The 21757-nt window shown below is 31.9% G+C and overlaps 2 protein-coding genes across 4 annotated transcripts; one reads left to right on the top strand and one right to left on the bottom strand.

Annotated features, from left to right (window-relative positions):
• The first annotated feature begins 497 nt into the window (after positions 1-497).
• On the top strand, positions 498-12932 carry LOC123015572 (calcium release-activated calcium channel protein 1-like). 3 transcript variants are annotated; one of them, XM_044415365.1, is made up of 3 exons: positions 498-618; positions 8150-8253; positions 12068-12932. In XM_044415365.1, the coding sequence occupies exons 2-3, from the start codon at positions 8164-8166 to the stop codon at positions 12725-12727; spliced, it is 750 nt and encodes a 249-aa protein (XP_044271300.1). In that variant the 5' UTR covers positions 498-618; positions 8150-8163; the 3' UTR covers positions 12728-12932. The 3 variants fall into 3 exon arrangements, with proteins under 3 accessions (XP_044271300.1, XP_044271299.1, XP_044271301.1); XM_044415364.1 differs by lacking the exon at positions 498-618 and adding an exon at positions 7795-7955; XM_044415366.1 differs by lacking the exon at positions 498-618 and adding an exon at positions 7968-8101.
• LOC123015571 (MORN repeat-containing protein 3-like) lies at positions 12872-18811 on the bottom strand. Its single transcript, XM_044415363.1, has 3 exons — positions 18469-18811; positions 17921-18420; positions 12872-13073 (listed from the first exon to the last, which is right to left on the bottom strand). Exons 1-3 carry the CDS (start codon positions 18608-18610, stop codon positions 12951-12953), a joined length of 765 nt encoding a protein of 254 aa, XP_044271298.1. The 5' UTR covers positions 18611-18811; the 3' UTR covers positions 12872-12950.
• Between the last annotated feature and the right edge of the window lie 2946 nt (positions 18812-21757).

The following is a 21757-nucleotide window of genomic DNA, read 5'->3' as shown; positions in this document are numbered from 1 at the left end:
TACCCTATAATGCCGAAAATATTTTTGGACCATAGAAAAAATGAATGTCTATCGTTCACAAAAACCGCATTTCGTTATCTTCTTTGCTGTCAAAGTAATCGAAGAAATACGGAGCTCTGGGACACTCTGTATTTACTCAATGTCAAAAGTTATTGAGACTGGCTCCTTTTAAAATGAAAGCCCTATATGAATGGAGGCCAACTACAAAAAATTAAGTGTATTTACAACTGAATATTTTTCACTGATGACTTACTCGAAACGAAATGCTAATTTTTCAGGTTTTAACTTAACTTATTTAATAATAATTATTTGCTATTTTTATTGTTTGATATCAATCGGCATTGAAACAGCCCACACACAAATATTCCACAAGGAATTTCTCCAAATTCGTTCCACCAGCCAAATGTGAGCCTAGTCCACATAGCGGAGTAGTAGTAGACTAGTGGACACCGTCGCCGTAGGCGACCCAACTTCTCTATTACGTCTTGGTGGGAGAAGTCGTATTGTGGTCAGTTGTATGTACGGCCCCATGCGTTCGTTCGCAATGTTTAAGTTGTCTTTTTTTAAACGTTATTTGCTTCACCAGTAATTTGTTTACATTTCCAGCATTAAAAATTGGTAAGTGGTTGCAATTAAGTCGCGGAAAAGTTACTATTCTAAATTAGCGAGCCACCGAATTAGCTTTTTTTAGATTTGCACGCGCCAAAGCAAACTATTTTTCATTCCAAAGTGATCACTAGTGGAATTTGTAACGAGATTTTAGTCATTGCATAATTTAGCGGTGTTTCAAAAAGCCGGATTGTAAGAGATATGAATTATGACGGATTTAACCCATTATTACTTACGGTATTGAAAAAAAAACGTAATAAAAACAGTTCCAGGGCCGTGAAATGAGTATATTATTTTATGAGCACAACAACAAATCAGGTTCGAGTTCCGGTTAAGGTTAATTGAGTGGTTGAGGAACCGGAAGTATTGTTTTATGGAAGAAATTTAATTCATTATAGATCACTTTAACAAGTTTTCACGATCACAATATACAGTATGGTCCACAAGTAATAACATTACAGTGTTATTCCAAAAAGAAACCAATAAACCAACACTTTTAAACAAAAATAAGCATGTTGTATACAAATTGGAAAAAACTTTTTGACTCAACTAAATTTTTATTTTTTATTTTAAATACAGGTCTCTTTTTAAACATACAGATAGATATAAATATCTCGATGTTTGTTCCTAAAGAAAAATCTCAAAACGAATTGTCTTAAAGTTTCAAATAAAAATATTTGTCTTGCATTGGGAATTTTTTAAAGTAGATAAATCTCTAAATCCCTACACAAGAAAATCAGCATCCGATAGTTGACACTGACAATGTCAACGAAATGGAGTAAACATAACCAAAAATTAATAGTTAAGAAGGCCAAGGGGGTTGTTTGAGGCCCGACGAAGAAGGGCCTTAATCCTTCCGCGGTCGTTATGACTTTTAACAGCACTTTTTACGTAGTACAACGTTTTTTGTCATATTAAATTACCATATTTGTAAAAATAAATTTTCATATTTTGAAAATGTTTAAACAGTCAATGTTACTGATGAAAAATGCACCACTATTTTTTTCCTATTGCGTAATATAAAATTACAACATAATTTTTGTATTTATTTAAAATTTTGTTTTGTGGTATTATCCTATGAATATTTGTATGGTCTTCCTATCTGAAATGTTTTTATTCATCCGGCGCAATTAGTATAAAAATAATATTCTTTAAATTGTTTTTAATTAGTATTGTTGAACAATTTACAATACAATGTTATTCACCGTAAAGTTCCTACAAATATTTAATGTTACCTATGCAACACAAAATACAAAAAGCTCAACTTGCTACATACAGGGACATTTTTTTATTAGTATACATAGCTCTATGTATACGGTTAAAAAAATCAGGTCAATTTCATAGGGTAGGCGACCAACATTTCAAGCTTTTAGAGTGTACTAGATATTAAAATATTCAAAACTAAAATTTTGTGTCAAGTTTGTCAATTGTCAGTCTTGAAACTTAAAGAGCATCAAAAAAGATTATATTGAATTGTTTGTGTGGTATCAAGGGGGAAATAGTTTAAGGAGTGTGAGGAGTTGAGGACTAAGAACAGTAAGAACAGCCTGCATTGACACAAAATTTCAGTTTTGAATATTTTAATATCAAGTACCCTCTAAAAGCTTGAAATGTTGGTCGCCTACCCTATGAAATTGACCAGTTTTTTTTTTAAATATATACATAGGGCTATGTATACTAATAAAAAAATGTCCCTGTATACTATGTTTACTGTTTTATTCGCAGTCATATTATAATCTATCTATGACATAACAACAGCTGGGGACTACCTATACATAATTACTGAAAAGTCGGGAAATTACATACCTACTCCGAAAAAGATAAAATAAGATTATAAGTAAGTATGTATTATATTAAAAATCTTGACTGTGTATGGTCTTTACATTACCAGGTGAATAAAAAGTATAGAACTCAACGTTTTTTACTATTTATTTTTTATACATAATTGTTGTAAATTTTATAATAGTCTACCTGAGAATCTGCAGTCTGAAGCGGTTTTCACAACTTTTAAATCTAGAGTGAAAGAACTATTATTGCAGAAACGTTCTTACTCTACAGCCGAGCAACTTTGTTTATACATAGTTTAAGTATGTGATTTGTGACGATATTTCTTAATTATTTTAATTTGTATTAATAATTTCCGAAATACAATAAAATTTGACCCGGAAAAAGAAGAAGAAATCATTTGGCAGACAATTATTCAAGACATAAGCTTCTTACAAATAATTTCAACAATTTTTACACTCCACTGACCCGCTGGTCTAGACCTGCAGTCAGACAAGATTTACTATTACCGATATTGCTATAAAACAAGTAAGTAAGCCAACGGCCATACAATATTTATACTATTCAGAAACAAACTAAAAAAAAAGTTTTAAGAGTCATTTTTTGGAATTGTCATTTTGACAGTTATTATATAATTTTTCTATTGTCATGCCCCACTTAACTTATATTACATCAGGATATTTATTTCTCAAAATTTATAGTAAATTGTTATTTTTAACATTGAATGACTGCGAATTATAGTAAGAAACCTCGATGAAAGACTTCATTTCAGCTTCACCTTTTAACTCATCTCGAATTTCGCCCGACTATAATGTTATACGGATTTGTCAACAAGAAATTACCACCTAGGATTTGAATTTTTAGGAAATTTACGTTTTTCATGTTGTTTGTAACTAGAATTTTCAGAAGTAATTTTGAATGCCTAGGGGTAACTTGTTGTTGACGGTTGACATTTTCTGTCAACCTGCTGTCAACTAGCAATTGGGTTATCTACACAAGCTGACAGGTGACTTAACCTAAATTTTTGGCACTAGTTACGATATCTTTTGTTTGTCACCACAAACCAACCTAACCTATTCACGAATATCCCTAAATTCTAGGGAGTAATTTCTTGTTGATACGATAATAATATTAAAGCTCTCCCGTACTTGGTATGTAATATACTATTATTTACAATCACTGTAGTAATAAGTCGAATCCTAAGGTCGGTAAATACATTATTACATCCCTTGGTCAGGAGATAATTTATGTACGATTATCAAGCTTACGCAGTCAACAAATTTTAAAAACGCAATTTATTCTTCGACACTGTCAAAATTTATGGTTTTTCTCCCGTGTAAGAAGGTTTTGACAACTTTTTGGCATTTCTCAATATGAAACGTCAAATTATTTTTAACAGATTTAAAGCACGTTTAAGCCTTGTTGAGTCTAATTCGAAGAATAAAATGTTGTATTTAACTTGTTTGAGTGTAAATCCGACGCCTTATTCCACCTCGTGGATGGTAAACCACTTGTACACTCGTGGTTTAAAAATCCACTCGGTCAAATAAACCGATTTACACTCACACTCGTCGAATAAATAACTATTATTTACACCACACAGATATTTAATTATTATTTAAACAAAATGTGTTTTTTAAAAAAAATATCATACAAACTTTAATGGAAATTACATTACACCCTCGCGCTCTGTTTAAGTCGTCGAAGTAATAAAATGAGATATTTTCTTATTTTCTTTCTCTGTTGTAATATACCTACCATTTCATGCCAAGCTAAAATTTAAAATATGAGTCGTATTAAAAACAAACCCTCGTTAATGTTCATTTCTAATAATGCCATAAAATTAACATAACCATTAAAAAACTACTATTTAAAAATAATATAGCATTGTATAAATTTCAGATAAAAAATGAGTTTTATGAGTGTATTATACAATGAGACCATAAACGAATGAGTTTTGTCGATAACACTTTTCTGATAACATCTAACAAAATCTTACTCTTGATATACAGGGTGATTTTATGTATTTATTTATTTCCATCAACCAACCCAAAAAAAAGTTATGCAAAAGTCAGAGCAAAAACCTACCCCAAATCACCTTATTATTAGGTATACGCATAGGATGTTTCAGAAATTTCACTTTCGCATTTGTTGATGTAGTTTTCAATGTTGATGTTTTATTGATTTCTTTGACAGAAACACACTGACGAGCACACCGATTTTAAAAATCCATTGCACAAAAACTAAGAATTTGATGTTTGATATTTGGGACACTCTGTATACTTTTCTTACAGAACCTGCATCTTGCGCAATTGAAATGTCATAATATCTGAATATAAAGTAATTTTTCGACTCATCTTGCGTAATTGCTTTGGACATTATAGTTAATAACATATAATTTTAATAGTATCATTATTAACTTTATACAATGCGAGACTCGTAACAAATTGTTGCATTCTTATTTTAAATGCTAAACAAACTTCTTTCGAATCTGAAAAATGTAAATTGTAAATATGTATTTGCAAGAATGTTAGTTTATATTATAGACTCCTTTGATTTTTTTTGTATACATTTTTAAGAAGTTTAAAATTTGCATAGCAATAAAGAACTAGAAGCATTAGAGAACTTTTGTAAATTTGTCGTTGATATAAAAATAGGAAAACGTATTCTAGCCGTCACAAACTCGATGACAATGCCAAAAAAATCTTGCAAAAATTTAATTGGCTCTGAATCGTGCATCATTCTTATACAAATAATTAAAATAGCGAGACATAACGAAATAAATTTCATCTATTTATAAAGTCCAGAGCACGCAAACGTCGCCAAATGAAATAATTAGAAGTTTAACATTCGCAACTTTCGAAATAAATTTTTATATGTATACAGTGTGGCTCAAATAATTGTTCCATTATATTATTATTATTAACCGATAAAAGACTGTTCATCAAAATGAGATTTTCAAGTATACAGGTTGCATGGGCCTGGTATTAGTTAATATAGTACAGTTGCGGAATTAAAATTTGTTTAAAGTTGACATCGTCACTTTAAAGAGTTCACTGTTAACTACCTTTTACTGTCATCATGACTGACATTTGACTATTAGACTTATTTTTTTGTTGTTAAAATTGGTTATTAAATGTCTTAGGAAATTTATTAATTGAACTAAGTGTAATTAAATCATTGCTTTGATCTGCTGCCTGCCCGTTATTATGCCACAAATCACTATTTTTGAAAGTAAATAAATCAAAATGACATAAACATGACAAGACTAAAAAATGAGGTCATTAATGTAAAGGTTTAGAGTTTACATTATGAAAATGACAATACTGCCCGAAATTTTAATTCCGCAACTGTACCTCCATGACAGGTTGCTCCAAAATATAATGGGAGAAAATCAGCAACTGATCAATAGCAGTGACGATGTCAACAAAATACGTCAAAATTTTAAATATGACCATTTGAAAAATTAAATTTTGAAATCTTTGACAAATATTATTTCAACTAATGACAATTAAGTTAAATAACAATTAAGTAAGTAATGTTTTTTAAACGAAAAGCCCTGTTTTTTTTTTATTTCCCATCTATGTAGATTTTAATGTTAATGTCGATTTTGCTTAATTATAGATTTGTTTGGGGTCTGCCTACTTTCTTGACCAAATAATTAAACAGGTTGTAATTTCTAATATAGAAAATAAAACTTAAACATTTTACGTAAACTTATTGGACTTTTGTAGCCGCATTTGCTGCCACCACCCCTGAATTTCTCACCCTTTCGGGAAGGGTAGTTTACTCTTACAAAATTTTAGTTTTTCAACGATTTTAAGTGCTAAATATTTTTTTATTGGCAATATTTTACACATAGCTTAAGGACTGTTGGCCGCACTTGCTGCCACCACCCATGAATTTTTCACCCTTTTGGGAAGGGTACTTTCCTCTTACAAGATTTTAGATTTTCAACGATTTTAAGCGCTATTTTTTTATATTGACAATATTTCACACATGTCTTAAGAACTATCAGCCGCACCTGCTGCCACCACCACTCAACCTTACATCCTTCTCGGAAGGGTAGTATGCTTTTGCAAAATTTTAGTTTTTTAACGGTTTTTAGTATCCCAGAATTAAAAAATTGACGAACAAAAAGAAGTCTTCAAATAAACAAAAAGGAATTTTCAAGAAGCGTAAAAAACTAAGTCATCGCTCTTAGAACAATTTACTTGTACCCCGCAGTAAGATGAAGAAGAAGAAGAAGAAGAAGAAGAAGAAGAAGAAGAAGAAGAAGAAAGAAAAGAAGAAGACGAAGAAGACAGTACACTTGAAGTACCATCAGATAACTATAAATCAGACGAATAATTTTCCTCTATATTACTCATAATTTACATCGCTTTTATCATCCCCAATAGTACCATTTGTCATTTGTTACAATATTTCTTAATTAAACAGAACTTCAATAAATCGTGAAATAGGCCTACCGAGGAAACCACGTTAAAAAAACGCGCCAAGTATACTACCTCACAGATGGCGTGGAAACGTGTGCATATTATGAAGAACATAACTTTTTAAATCGCTATATCTCAGAAATGATTACTCTTAGGAAAAAAAGTATCGGAACATTTTGCTCTACAATTTTTGTCTAATGTATTTTTATGATAAAACTTACCGTTTGGCTGAAAAATGAAGAAATCCCATTTTCGCAACGTTTGGCCTTGAATAAGTTTTTTTGCAGATGTGGGATCGATGCGGGCTTTTCACATTTCTTTTATAATGGGGTGTCCAACATTCGTACCAATTTTCAGCTTTATGCGAATTATGGCAACCTTGAATGTGTTCATTGCCCGGTCTAATTAACTACCCTTCCAGAAAGGGTGAGGGGTTGAATTTTAGTGGCAGCAAATGCGGCTATAAAAGTTTAATAAGTTTTTGTAAAATGTTTAAATTTTACTTTTTATGTAAATAAATACAACCTGTTTAATTTTTTGCTCGGCAAATTAGAAATCCTTTTTTCCGTAGTTTGGATTGAAAGAAAAACGATACTAACATATGCAACCAAATATACACTGCCTTATCTGAAATAATACTATCTCACCATTTTTTTTTATCTAAAAACATACTAAATAAACATTTGATATGTTTTTTTTTGTCCCTTGTTTACACAAATGAAAAAAATAAACATTTCTTTAGGTCTTGCAAATTGTTTAGGGTACCTTTTCTTATCTATTTTCTCACGAACAAGAAATTGATAACAAGTGCAACAACAGCACTGATATATTTAAATTAATTAATAGAGAAATTTCAATTTTGTGAAAATATTAACTAATGGTATTTAAGACCATACTGTGATAGAACTTTTCAAAGAGCCTATCAATTTAACCGATCGTCGTCCGACTTCGCCCGAATAAAAAAACTCGTTTCTTGTGTCGGTCTGTTGCAAATTTATTAACGTTAACGAGGTTAGGTTGCATTTCAATATTCTTATGAAAACAAGTAGCAAGTGGTTGGGAACTTGGGAAAATTTAATTTTAAAGTGTTTAAAATTGGACTTGAAACTTGAAAATACAAAAATGGTAAATATTTAACGAGATTTAGTTTTAATCTGGTGAAATAACATGGGATTTTCGGTCGACCTAATTGTTATCAACAATTATTTATACGTCGCTTAGTTAAACATTTCGGATCGATTAAAGAATAAGCCGCCAAGGATACGGCAAATGTTTGTTTATTTGCATTTATTTCGTTTATTAGAATTGTTTTTTCGCAGGAGTGGAGTAACTCATGTCTGTGTGGAGCACCTCTGGGGGCCTAGATCCAGGCAAAACGTTCAAAGCGAAAGGAGACACGACGTTGTACAAGAGGAGCCATCAGGTGAGTGCCATGTTGGAATCACTATCACTAATCCTAATCAAACTTGAAATTCTTGTACTTTGGTTGTTTAATCATTAAATAGAAAAATTGGGTGTTACTTAATTTTCATAATTTAATATAATCCATCTTATAAGGTTGAATAAAGTTACATAATTGTACCTATAATTCAAATTTATCTTGATTCAGTGTTAGTTTTTTCTTAAAAAAATATGAAGTCAACATTTTGGTGTGAGAATGTTAGAACCATGGTATGGTATTGTCGTATCAACAAGAAATTACTCCCTAAAATTTAGGGATATTCGTGAATAGGTTGCCATAAATTTGGTTAGGTTGGTTTCTGGTGACAAACAAAAGATCTTGTAACTAGTGTCAAAATTTAGGTTAAGTCACCTGTCAGCTTGTAGCTTGTATGTATAATTCAATTGATAGTTGACAGAAAACTTCAACCGTCAGCAACAAGTGGTAACCAACCTTAGACATTCAAAATTACTTATACTTATATACTTTTTTTTTCATATTAATGTGCATCAAGTAGGTTGTACAACTCTAAATACATCTTTAATTTAAAGGCTGATTCACACAAAAAGTGTCTTTAAAGTCATTCAGAACAAATTTAATCACATCAATAATGACAAAAATCTTTGTTTTCCACCCTATGTTAATTCCGTTGTTAATGTTAATTATTTTTTGCTTCCTCAAAAACTGGGGAACAGTTAGTTGCAATAAAAACTGAAAATATACAATTTTCTTTAGATTGAAACAAGTTTTGCCCTTGTCAATTTAGTTGTCAATTTGTTTACGTAAAAACCTAATGATTAGTGAGTACTACAGATTAACTGTCAGTTCTAACTTAAACTTTTAGAATTAAGCCATATTCAAACTATGGATAAATATAAAAAATCTGACATTTTTATGCTTTGACATTTTTCGATTTTTTTGCAACCAAGTGTACACATATTTATTTGGGAAAATAATTTTTAGGAAAGATTTAGGTTGGGATTGTTTGAATTTTCGTATGGTTGCCACCTTAAAATACATTAACGAAAATGATTCTGTAGTTACAAATTTTGTTGCGATTAGAAATGACTGGTTTCAGTTGGCAATTCTGAGTTTTATTTTCAAATATGTAATACCACTCTAGTACACTTCCGGTTGTTAACAGTTTGACATTATTGACAGCTTCAATGTGACATTTCAAATTGCATTCAAATTGTATAGAAACTTTACTAACGTTTCTATTAGGTCAAATATTTGTCAATAAAAACCATTTCATATTACAGTTTTGCAATTGTAGAAAAAGAAAATTCTTTCAAATATGGGGGCCTACCACCGACTTCGATGAGTTTTCTCACCGGTGACAAAACTCACGTGCATTTTGTCACTCGCTACTATTGACATTGCGTAAAATGAGAAATCTCACCGATGAGTTTTGTCAACGGTTAGATATTGCAACGTAGCACTTTCGCGCTCGTTACTTAGCAACATAGGTTTTGGCGTTTGACAAAACATTTTTCCCAATTTTTCCATTTTTGATTTTCCAAATCCAAATACTATGAAGGTGACGGAGGAGTAGAAAGAAATTCTGGTCGAGTTTTTGCGGACTCGGACAGAATTAATTTCCGGAAAATTTTCCGCAAGCAAACATAATAAAATAATGAAAAAAACATTATTGGCTTAATTACTCGAGTATGGACTCACTGGGAATCACTGGGCCTTCTCTTTGGACGCATATAAGGTTCCACAACAGTTACAATAAAATTAAATAAGTCTTTGGACACTCGAAACAGCTTGACAAATTGTCTTTCCGGCAATTCCCGAAAAGGATCTCCAACAACAGCTCGCCTCAATGGCACATCTTACTTCTTCTTCCTCGTCCAAATCGTTAATTAAATTGAGCATCATTAAATCATCCATTTTGTGCACTACAAGCAGCGACGAGTTACTACAAGTTTGATTGCAGAATATAGTGCTCAAAAATTTGGTTTATAGAATAACTTTAATAAGCTTTCAAGGAGGAGTCCTGAAAAGGACTTATTTTATATTAAACAAAACGTACGACGCAAAAATAGAAGAACGAAAGACAGGCGAAAAACGATGTAAAGAGTAAACTTTCAAAATTTGGATAACGTCTGCAAGAAATAATAGCTGTGAATAATAGTCTCATCAAGATCAAAAAAGAGAGCGTGTGGTGGGTACCTACCTGCGTTTTTCTTCAAATTTTGTCTGAAATTTAATGATAATAAACCAAAAATATTAAATATTCACTTTTTTTAATTAAACAATTCATATATTACTCATTTAAACCAACAATAATTCTTCATTTGAATTTAAATTACTACAAATGTCAAATCTCACGAGTTTTCTGTGAATCTCACTCATAATAAAGCCCTCGAAAAAACTCACGCGTTTTCATTCGAATTTTGTCACCGGTGAGAAAAGTCATCGCGTCAATAGTAGGGTTTTAGCACTTCTCATTAAAATGACGTCATTTTGGTGACAAAAGTCACCAGTGAGAAATCTCACACGAGTCGGTGGTAGGCCCCCTGTTGTCAACTAAAATACTCATTCTCGGTTACTTTGTACTTTGCTTTTGTCCCTAGAAATTTCTATAAAAATATAGGAAAATGGGAAAAACTGAACTTGTTACAATATTTTTAATGAAATTAGAGAATACAGGTGTCCGGAAATTGCGTGCACAAACTTCTAGGGGTAATTCCATACCTCAGAATATAAAAAAAGTTCCTATGGACATGGGTCCAAAAAAGCTTCCTTAGAAAGTTACCGCCCTGTAAAGGTGGGCCTTCAAATGTGCTTTTCTTTAATTATTTTTGTTAATATTTTAAGTAGAAAAACAAAACCACGCCCCCCGTAGGTTTTTTTAGGATGCTGAATCGATTGGCCTAATTAAAATTTTTGAATTTTTTCAGGGGCGCACCAAAAAATATATTAATTATTAAAATTATTAACTTTCACTAAAATTTTTGTTATTTAACTTGCGTAAACTTATTTGTCAAAGTGACATCGTTTTCAAAAAAAAAATAAAAACGCCAATGTAACGGGATTTAAAAAGCAGAGAAAGTCCAAAATCAAGAGAAACATGAATTTTTCTTTCTACTGAGTTAGAATAATGGAGTTTTAATTACAGATTTGCTCGTTTCAGGTAAAGCAAAAAATGTTTTTCTTCTACAGTTATGGCGTAAAATCAAAGATAAAAAATTATTGATCTTGTAAACTAAATCCGGGGACATACTGTATACTATTGCAAAATGCAGTGATTTAGCTATAAAATCCTAACTCAAACAGTTTTGTTTATCTAAGAATAAAGGTGGATTTATGCTTCCATATTTAAGATTCATCATTTAAGTTTAATTTAAGAATTAACGGATTTGACATTTTACTACATTTTCAAATTTATACTTCTAAATTAACTAAAAAGTACTTAATTTAAGGATACACACAATCTATAAAATATATTCTCTAACAGTTTCGACGAGTGCAACATCTTCCTATTAATTTTTATTATTTTAGAGAAAAGTTTTACTTATCAGTTATCAGTTTTACCGTAAAAATTAAATCTTAAATACTAAAGCTTAAATGTTAAATGATAGTATAAATGTTACCATTGAAAATGCATAATTGATCTTAAATTAAATTAAATCTTAAATATGGAAGCATAAATCCACCATAAGCATTGCAAGCAATTATTTATTAAACAGACTTATCTTGTTGAAGTTTATTTAGCGAGTGCGCGAATTGACAAAATTATTAATCGCCGATTAACAAACGATATTATCCATCTTTCTTTTGTTTTCAGTGTAAAATGTCGCAATCCGGCGACGACCTCCATTCGTCCCAGTATTTATCATGGAGGAAACTCCATCTGAGTCGGGCCAAACTCAAAGCTTCGAGCAAGACGTCAGCTTTGTTGTCCGGTTTTGCGATGGTAGCGATGGTAGAACTCCAACTTCAGACACCCATGACCATTCCAAGCTCAGTCCTAGTCGTATTTGCGATCATTACAACACTGCTAGTAGCAGTCCATATGTTAGCACTAATGATAAGCACTTGTATTTTACCAAATATCGAGGCGATTTGTAATTTAGACGCGATCGGTCTCGTCCACGAGTCACCCCACGAGAGACTCCATTGGTATATAGAGACCGCGTGGGCGTTCTCAACTTTGCTTGGTTTGTTATTGTTTCTGGCTGAAATTGCCATTCTTTGTTGGGTGAAGTTTTATGATATTAATAAAACGGCCGCGTGGTCGGCTAGTGTTGTTCTTATACCAATTTTGTTTGTATTTTTAGCTTTTGCGATACATTTTTATAGATCGCTTGTTGCTCACAAGTATGAAATGACAGTTTCGGGGATTAGGGAGCTTGAAAGGCTCAAAGAGCAGATCGAGCAGGGGGATATTGAGCACAATAGGGTTAATGGCGTCAATGATTTACTTTCAGGTGTGCACATTGTTTAATTTTTCGCTTATTTTATAAATCATGGCTGTGTACGAAGTTTTCTCAAGACGCCACAGTAGAATTATTACGATTGATTGCAATTTTGTATTTATGAAAATGGGTGTAAATATTTTATATAAGGGGCAAGTTTTTTAAGAAATTGAGAACTGTGATCTGTTATATTTTTAAGCATTTTTACAATATTATATTTTTATTGATAACAAATACATTTATTATTAATACCTACATGACTTGATTTATTTCACTGGATAAACTTTCGTGAAGACTTAGACAAGAATGTACGATTTCTTGAAGTGCTTTCATTTCTTGCGTTGCACAGAGATCTTCTACATCAAGCAGTTGGATCTGGAAATGAAGAAATAGTTTCTTACATAACGAACACGGAAAGTGACAAATAACGCACAAGTGGGGAGTATTATGCACGAGCCGTGTTATGTGTTTTATGTACACTATTTTTTCCACGGCTCACGACAAAAAAAACACCATTATTTTCAATGAAAGTTAAGTTGATTTCGGTTTAAATAGTCGGTGGTTTTAATTATACATCTTTGCGTCAATTTTGCAGGATGAAGAAAATAAAAGTCAAAAGCAATGCAACTGGACAACAAACAGCCAATCACGCGCCGAGGGCTTTCCGCCAATCGCACAACCTCTTACGCTATGTTTATAACACACACGTGTGTTAGGAAAGTTATGCGATTCGTACGATATCGTCAACTTTCGTGAGTAATTGACTGTAAGGAAAAGTTATTTTTTTTTTACTTAAATACGTCTCTAACCGAAATTACAACTCTGATTTCTGATTGCCTTCGGGTTTTCGGCATCCGATTCATAATAATCACACGTAAATTCTTTGGCTGTTTTTAGTTTTATTTTGCTATAAGCTAAGCCAAGGTAAATGTGTTTTAAGTTTTAAAAACTTAAATTTTGGTATTTTTCTTTTTTGAATTGACAGACCTTTACACTTTACAGCGGAACTATTGCAATATTAGAAATATTACAAACACACATTCGTAGGCAGTGGTCAAAATCTACATAATACAAGACAACAGAGATTTAAAGTCGATAGGTATATCCAAAAAAAGGACCCAAACATTTTTGGTCGCAAAAAAACACAAAAAAAAAATTTAATTTTGTATCCGCTCCAATTAAACAATATGTTGTAATCTAAAAATTTTAAAGTGTGAGTTATGGACCATGCAGTGAATGGCCCCCTTTATATGTTGTAGTTGCTTAGTTAGCATTTTTATCTTATAAATAGTAGTGAAGCTTTTATTATTCAGCTTTTATTATTCGACATTCTCAATGTATAGTTCGGTGATAAAACTCGTTTCCGAAACTGTGAGTTTTTTCTTTTTAAAAAACCAAGTGCTCTGGCAAACAACAAAATTTGTGCTTATACAGGGTGTTCCGTTTTTATTGTTACAAATTTAAGCAGGTGATAGGATATTCAATTATAAGACAAAAGTTTCCTATAAACATGTATCGAAAAATTCTTGGTAAGGGAGCTACACCCCCTGAAAGGGGATTAATACGTTTTTGCTAATATTTCAGAAACCATTTAAGATAAAATTACAAAATTTGGTACAGATGATAATCTTTATACACCTAAACGAATTCAAACATCAAATGTCAAAGTTTTTAATCAGGGGCGTACGAAACTGGGGGAGTTTAAGGTAAAAAACACCCTATTTATTTTGACTTTAGTTTCTCGGTACTTTCAGCAACAAAGTCTTAAGTTCGATAGTTTATCACAGAAAAGTCTCTCTTGTGTCGATACGACTTATTGTTTTTGAATAAAATTAATTTAAAATTTATGTTACACACCAATACAACATTCAAATAAATCAGAATTTATAGAATAATAAAAACAAAAAATTCATATTTTTTAATCAACCTCAACTAATTAACATTACATTACAGTAACAATAATAACATTAATGAAATGAATTTGCCTAAATCTAAAGGAGTTGTTCAAAGTGACCACCATTTTGGTCAATGCATAACTAAAGAAACTAAAGCCAAAATAGATAGGGTATTTTTTTACCCTAAACCCCACCAGTTTCGGACGCCCCTGATTAAAAATTTCGACATTTGATGTTTGAATTCGTTTAGGTGTATAAAGGTTATCATCTGTACCAAATTTTGTAATTTTATCTTAAATGATTTCTGAAATATTAGCAAAAACCTATTAGCCCCCTTTCAGGGGGTGTAGCTCCCTTACCAAGAATTTTTCGATACATGTTTATAGGAAACTTTTGTCTTAGAATTGAATATCCTATCACCTGTTTAAATTTGTAACAATAAAAACGGAACACCCTGTATACTCGTAACTCGATTGGAGGTGAAAAAACTAAAAACTGATAAATTCTATGGAGTTTAGAATAAAAATATGAATGGATATAAAAAGGCGTATCTTTTCCTATTATGAAATTTTCGCGATAACTGTTAATCACAGGACGCTGATATTTTTTCTGTTAGATAAAATGTGAGGTTAACACCAACAGTTTCGGTGTTACCAGCGGATTTCCTTTATGGCTGTCACTAAACGACGAAAAAAATATTTTTCTCGGATAAACAAAATCCTAAAAATGTTTGACTAAATTTGTTAAAAAAATTAAATATGTTGAATTATTTTATTTATATTCCGCGATAAACGTTTTGTGCATATTTAGCACAAACCTACGAAGCGAAAGAGTGCTTTAAACGGTAGTTAAGTAGGAAATTATTTTTTACCACGACCATATTGATACAAAAGTGACATTAACATAATAGGTAAAATAAAATAGTTTGGTATATTAAAACTACTTATAAGTCTAAAGTGGATGATTTTCAATAAATATTCCAAATTGGGAAATATAGCAAAAAAATATCTCATTTATTTCCCTAAAAAAACTATTTGACCTCAAAAAAATGCAAATTGCGAGATTGCCATTTTCCTGATAGATTTTAATAGGATAAAGAGTTGCTCTAGCAAAACTAGCTTATGTGAGGATATGTGCTAGACGTGCGAAACTTTAGAACACTTTTTTTTAAGTTTTTGATAATTTGCCAACGTTATAGTGTAAAGTACCTAATCCAAATAAGGCCCGGTGCTTAAAAAGGCCCACCGTTAATTTTTCGTCTAAATTGTGAAGAAAATTAAAACCATCTAGCCTACGTTGGACCCCCAACCATCTATCATCAATCATACAAGTTAGGGGAGAGTCGAGTATTGGTGCGCACCTAAGCTAAAATTGTAATATTTCTGAAATAATAAAAGATTGGATTTCTAGGTTTGTCGTCAAGATTCTTCAAGAGTTTGGCAATACAGTTCTGTAGCACCTTTTACATAAAAATACACATTGTGACTTTAAAATACGAAATGCAAAAAAACTAATGGTGCGCATAGGTGGGATAATCGTGCGCATTAAAAACGGAAACAATAACTCAATTTATTGAACGAAAAAATATGCTTATTTATCTAAAAATGCAAAAATACTTTGACCTATAATTAAAAAAAAAAAACGAAATATAAAAGATATGATAAAATAAAAATAAAATAAAAAATGTCACAAAGATCGCAAACATATCCCTGAGGCGTATCTTCTCCCGTGCATAGTGCATGTGCCCATTTTTTACAAACCGAACATTTGGACCATATCTCGTTTTTTATACTGCCTTCCCCGGAAATAACGCATCTCTCATTTTCATCAGATTCGAGATCGTCCAACTCGTCATCGTCATACAACTCACTCTCTGAAATATCTTCAGATTCACTACTTTCTTCAGGTTTCTTTTTGTGTTCTTTTTAGCTTTACTGTCTTTATTGTCTTTTACAATATTTGTGCTTTTTTTACTTTTTTCTTCTTTTTTTTCTAAGCTCTTTTGCCTTTGTGTCTTTTTCGCTGCTGCGGTTTCCAATTTTTCTCTGTTTGGAGATTCTGTTAATATTTCCGACTTCTGTTTCTTGGGATTTTGTCGTTTAGCTGTACTTGGTTTTGGAAAAGGACTCAACTCTCGTGCCTCGTGCGCCCGATTAACCTAAAGTGGAAGATCCATTTTTAAATTATATAAAACAATGAAAAACTTTTTTTCTGTCTAAAACATATTATATCGGTGTTAAAGGGATTCATTAAGCAATGTATTAACGTGTACAATTATTAAAATATGTAAAAATGGAAATACTTACGGCTTATTTTCTGCAAGACACCTATTAGAACACAACATCCGAAAACAACAAAGCGGCCATTTTAGATAAGTAGGGTCAAGCGATGTACCTGACTAATATGTGAAATTAAATAGGTTTATCAAGAGATAACGCCTGAATAAGGAATTTGAAATTATATCAGTGGTTGCGAAAATAAGGGCATGCGCACAATTACCCGCTGCGCACAATTATCCGACTCTCCCCTACTCCTAGATATGTCTTTTGTAAATGGTGAAATATGTTATAAACTGATGCGTCATCGTGTTGGATATTGAAATTAAATATTTCTAATTACATATTAATACATGTTTTGAACTTTCTTTACTTTTTTTGTATTTTTTATGTTGTTTTTGTTTGTTTATTAAAGATTTTTTCCTTAACTTACTGTTAATACGATTAATGAAAAATCCTGTCTCAAATTTTAAATATGGGCCTTATCTAATGTCGATGGTGGGCCTTATTTCGGGCTAGGAGGTTCTAAAGAAGGCCTTTTGTAATATTTTATATTTATGTTAAAAACATGTAGAAAAATTAACAAACCAGGCATTTTTGTGGTACACATTGTTAAACAAAAGTTCAAATTACAGTTTTGATAATAAATCCAAACCTTTGCATATTTCAAAAAATATATAAAAAATCGTAAAAATTAAGTGGGCCTTATTTGGCTAAGTTACCTTAGTAAAAAAAATTAAAAATGTATTTCACTAGACAGGGTGCGCCAGAATTCGCTCCCCAGAGAAAATTTTCAAGTAAGATAAGATACCAGGAACATGGAAAAAATGTTTAAAAAATTCTAAATCTGTAAAAAAAAATTGACATTTGACATTTTTTTATATTTATTTAATGATACTGATGATCTTGTATATGTATGTTTTTTTTTTACAATTATTTAGTAAAGGGACAAAAATTTTGCCAATAAAAGCTACAAATAACATTAACGATTTTTTTTCGCTCCACTGTCTCGTGTTTCAAATAATTTAAAATACTAAAGATGTTTACTCACCTTATGTATCGGATATTTGGTTGGCCGGATGCCACTTTGCCGATATCGTATATCGATAAAAGTGCAAAAAACGCAAACATCTCTGACCCAAACCCCTTGCTGCATCTGTCCCGTAACCAAATGAAGAAACCTTCCTTTCCCATGTTTCATATCTCCAAACCAACTGCCTTCATATCGACTCGTATCCGGTCTTACCAACATCCCCAATCCTTGTCGCACATCCTTAACGAAATCTCCCGCGTAAAAATCCCCCCCTGGATACCACATCAGACCATAACCATGTCTTTTACCATTTTTCCAATCCCCTATGTAGACACCTCCGTCTCGGTATCTCCTCAAACCGAAACCATGCATTTTCCCTCGCCTCCAATTTCCTCGATATTCGAGCAAGAAGAAATTGTTTTCGTGTAAATAAGCCAAAACTCCGAAACCGTGCCGAAAACCATCCTCGAAATCACCTTCGTATAATTGCCTATGGCGTGTTAGCAGCGCACCCTTTCCTACGAATAAATTGAACACCAATTTAGTTAAAAGTAAAAAGTACGGACCTGTTTTAAAATCATTCCGCCACTCTCCGATGTATTTATCACCGACTATGTTGAACACTGCATGCCGAAGACCATTTTTTTTCGAGTTATTTTCGAGCTCGTGTGACCTGGAGATTTTCTTTCGTTCCTTCAGAAACGGCATTTTTAATTTTGGGTTAATCAATAAAATATTTGTGATTTATGATCTGCCACATAGTGTTATGTCAATAAATATAACATGCGACAGACACGGACGATCAATTTCGATTTCAGACAAACTTTAACATCATTTCTTAAAAAAATCAGTTTTGACAGTATTACAAAATTTTGAAAACTAAAGTGTTGTCAACTTGACACACATGGTTGCAATACTGCGTCCCACCAAGGACCGAACTAAAAATAAACAAAATAAATGAAAATAGTAGGTAGAGTCCGTTTTTCTAAGAGGTACATGGGCAGGATCGAAAATCTGCGCGAACTTTTAGAGAAGGGAGCTTAAATCGCTTGCCAGTGGCGTAACATACGTGGTGGATATAAAAAACTCGTACAGCCAAAATTTTAATATTGTAAATCAAAGTCTGCAGTGCTAGTCAATACGATAAAATGGGTTTAACTYAAWCMCAAAAACAMACTATAGCACGAAATTTAAGAGACGGAATTTCGATAAGGGCAATTGCTGCTGAGGGTGATGTTCAGTAGARTCAAATTTGAGCGATTTTAACATCTGAGTCCGTCCTATCAAYTCTATCCAAACATAACRTTTTTTAAAAAAGCAATGTTTACACAACTCAAATTTATAATTTTCGGATCTGTTCTTCGTCATCTGTGTATGATTTTTTTTAGCCAACCATGGTACATTTGTTATTAATTATTGAACATTTTAATTTTGAATAATACCCGTAAAATAAAAGATTTAACAATGTTCACAATAATTTTGCATCACATTCTTTACGTACAGTGATGGACAGTGAATTTCGTCCACCCAATTTCTGTGAATTCACAAAAATTCACTGTAGTCTGTGCTTTATTGTCATGATAACTGACATTCAAATACGTATTGTCAAATTTAATCAAATTCGAACATACCAGCAGTAAGTGCGTTTAATAAAATAAAAATTATCTCTCTGGTACAAGAAGGTATGTCTCAAAGACGGGCCTCTATACTTTTGGGCATACCCAAGGACTACCATTTCAAAGGACAAAGGTAAAAAGTAGCAAGAAGCAACGAGCATTCTGTCAACATGACAAACGTTAATCAAAATTCTAAAATAAGGTTAAAAAACCTAAAGAATAATTTACACTTTTAATCTGTCAGGGAAATTGGGTGGACGAAATTCACTGTCCATCACTGTACCAAATAAAAGCTTGAAATATTAAAAAAAATTGTTTGTACTTACCAAAATACACAATTAACAATTAACAAAAGACGAAAAAAAAAACAATTTGATTTATGCTTGCTAATGGCCGTTTGTTTGTTTGGTAGGGGTAGGTAAGTGTAAGGAAAATTTAAGTACGCTACTGATGACATGCAACCCCTACGTCAAGCATGCGCGTTACAAATTTGGTCTTAAATGTGTTACTGGGCCATTATATTGGTGTGTACCTCTTAGAAAAACGGACTTCTAGTAGAATTCTAAATGAATCATTAATTTAAAAGCCGATTTAGACAGAAAGTGTCATTAATGTCATTCAGAACAAATTTAATCACTTATAATTACACGAGAGCTTTTTTTTTTCGAAGTAAACTTGACATTTTAATGAGAATTTTGTTTCCTCGCAATTTAACGAAAAAAACTGCATCTGAAAAAATTACGAGTCCGTAGGACGACAATTTAATGAATACGTAAATCACTAAATTAACAAATAAGGTGTAAATTAGTTTATTTAATTTAATGGAAAGTACAATTATTAAAAACACAATTCTCATAAACAATTTGATTTTCAGAACTTTCTTGTTTTTTGTTAATAGTTTGTTGCATGGTAGTATTTTGAGCAGTGGTAGTAACTGTTTCCTGGATGGTAATACGAATGGACCCAATAATTTCTCTATGATGTTCTTGATCTAACTGAAGGTACGGTTTTAATGACGATGGATTGTTGTTGTTGATGGCTTTTTCAATTTCTCCACTCGAAGATTCTCCAAAGGGCGACATTTTCACAGATTAGATACTGAAAACGCAAGTTTGAGAAATGTTTGTTTACAATTTTTTTTTTGGTTGTCTAGGGACCGATGATGCAGACCTACTAAATTCAGACGCTTTCAAAAGCTAGGTTCCGTTTTGTCGCTGTAATAGTTAGGGCAAACTTTTGTCGCTGGCATAGTAACAAAAACACCGCGGCCTATGGGATTTTTAATGTATGAAAAAAATTGTCACATCAATAATAACAAAAGTCTTTATGTTTGCCAGGGGCGAATTCAGGAATTAATTTTAGGGGGGGCTTATCTAAAAATTTTTCAGGTCAATTTTCTTTTTAAAAAATACAAAATTTTTAACTTGATTTCAAATTGTATCTTTGTTTTTTATTGATATTATTTCACTAGTCGCTGCCGTCATTACCCAAAAACCAAAAAGTGTGGAATTTTAAAACAAGTTGAAAATTGTGAATTTTTAAAAAGAAAATTGACCTTTTCGAGCATTTTTACCAAAACGAAATATTTTCTGTTTTAATAAAATTATTCCATAAGTTTGCCGCTCACTCTATAAGGTGTTCTAGCGAGTTGGTCAAACAGATATAAATTTAATTTAATTAGATACCTAAGATGTGCCCCAAAGAAAATTACAATAGATGATTTCTTTTTAAATTAGTAAAAATTAAATAAGTATCGAGAGATCAAGATAATTTGTAATCGACTCGTCCTTGTATCCGAAAACGTATGTCCTGTGCGTATGTCTATGAAACGTCAAATAAAATGACAAGTGGAAAGGTAAAATCCCATGATCAAAAAGATGATGCTTTTAATAATTAAATTTATGATTTACCTTCAAAAAGCATTGAAGCTTTCGATGGCAAGTTTCATTTACGCCTTTGATCCAATTTAAATTAGGATTTTCAAGTTGAATCTAAGTTATCATCTTATGTCACTCTGACATTAGTGCAGAGAACGATCATTAGTGCCGTTCAGTTCTCGCGGAATGATAGACAAATTAGAAGTCTTTTCAGTGTAAACCCAACACAAAATGTATGAAAGAATGAAACATTAAAGGTAGGAAAACAGTTTATTTATAAATCATCAATTGCTTGTCAAAGCACTGTCAGAGCAACATAAGATAACTTGGATTGCAAATGCAAATCGTAATTAAAATTAAAT

The sequence above is a fragment of the Tribolium madens genome, unplaced genomic scaffold, assembly GCF_015345945.1.
Source record: "Tribolium madens isolate multiple individuals breed KSU strain unplaced genomic scaffold, Tmad_KSU_1.1 Scaffold_19;HRSCAF=116;Tcas5.2_LG9, whole genome shotgun sequence".
In the NCBI taxonomy this organism is placed as follows: domain Eukaryota; kingdom Metazoa; phylum Arthropoda; class Insecta; order Coleoptera; family Tenebrionidae; genus Tribolium; species Tribolium madens.
Note: the sequence above shows the minus strand (reverse complement) of the source record. Positions and strands in the feature narration are given on the sequence as shown.

What these genes read in the sequence shown, in the direction of transcription:
- LOC123015572 (XM_044415365.1), top strand. Translation starts at nt 8,164, where the DNA reads ATGTCTGTGTGGAGCACCTCTGGGGGCCTAGATCCAGGCAAAACGTTC. An exon ending in TGTACAAGAGGAGCCATCAG is followed by an intron (nt 8,254 to 12,067) that starts GTGAGTGCCATG and finishes TTTTGTTTTCAG; the next exon opens with TGTAAAATGTCGCAATCCGG.
- LOC123015571 (XM_044415363.1), bottom strand. Translation starts at nt 18,610, where the DNA reads ATGCCGTTTCTGAAGGAACGAAAGAAAATCTCCAGGTCACACGAGCTC. An exon ending in GCGGAATGATTTTAAAACAG is followed by an intron (nt 18,421 to 18,468) that starts GTCCGTACTTTT and finishes ATTTATTCGTAG; the next exon opens with GAAAGGGTGCGCTGCTAACA. An exon ending in CCAAATATCCGATACATAAG is followed by an intron (nt 13,074 to 17,920) that starts GTGAGTAAACAT and finishes CTTCATTTCCAG; the next exon opens with ATCCAACTGCTTGATGTAGA.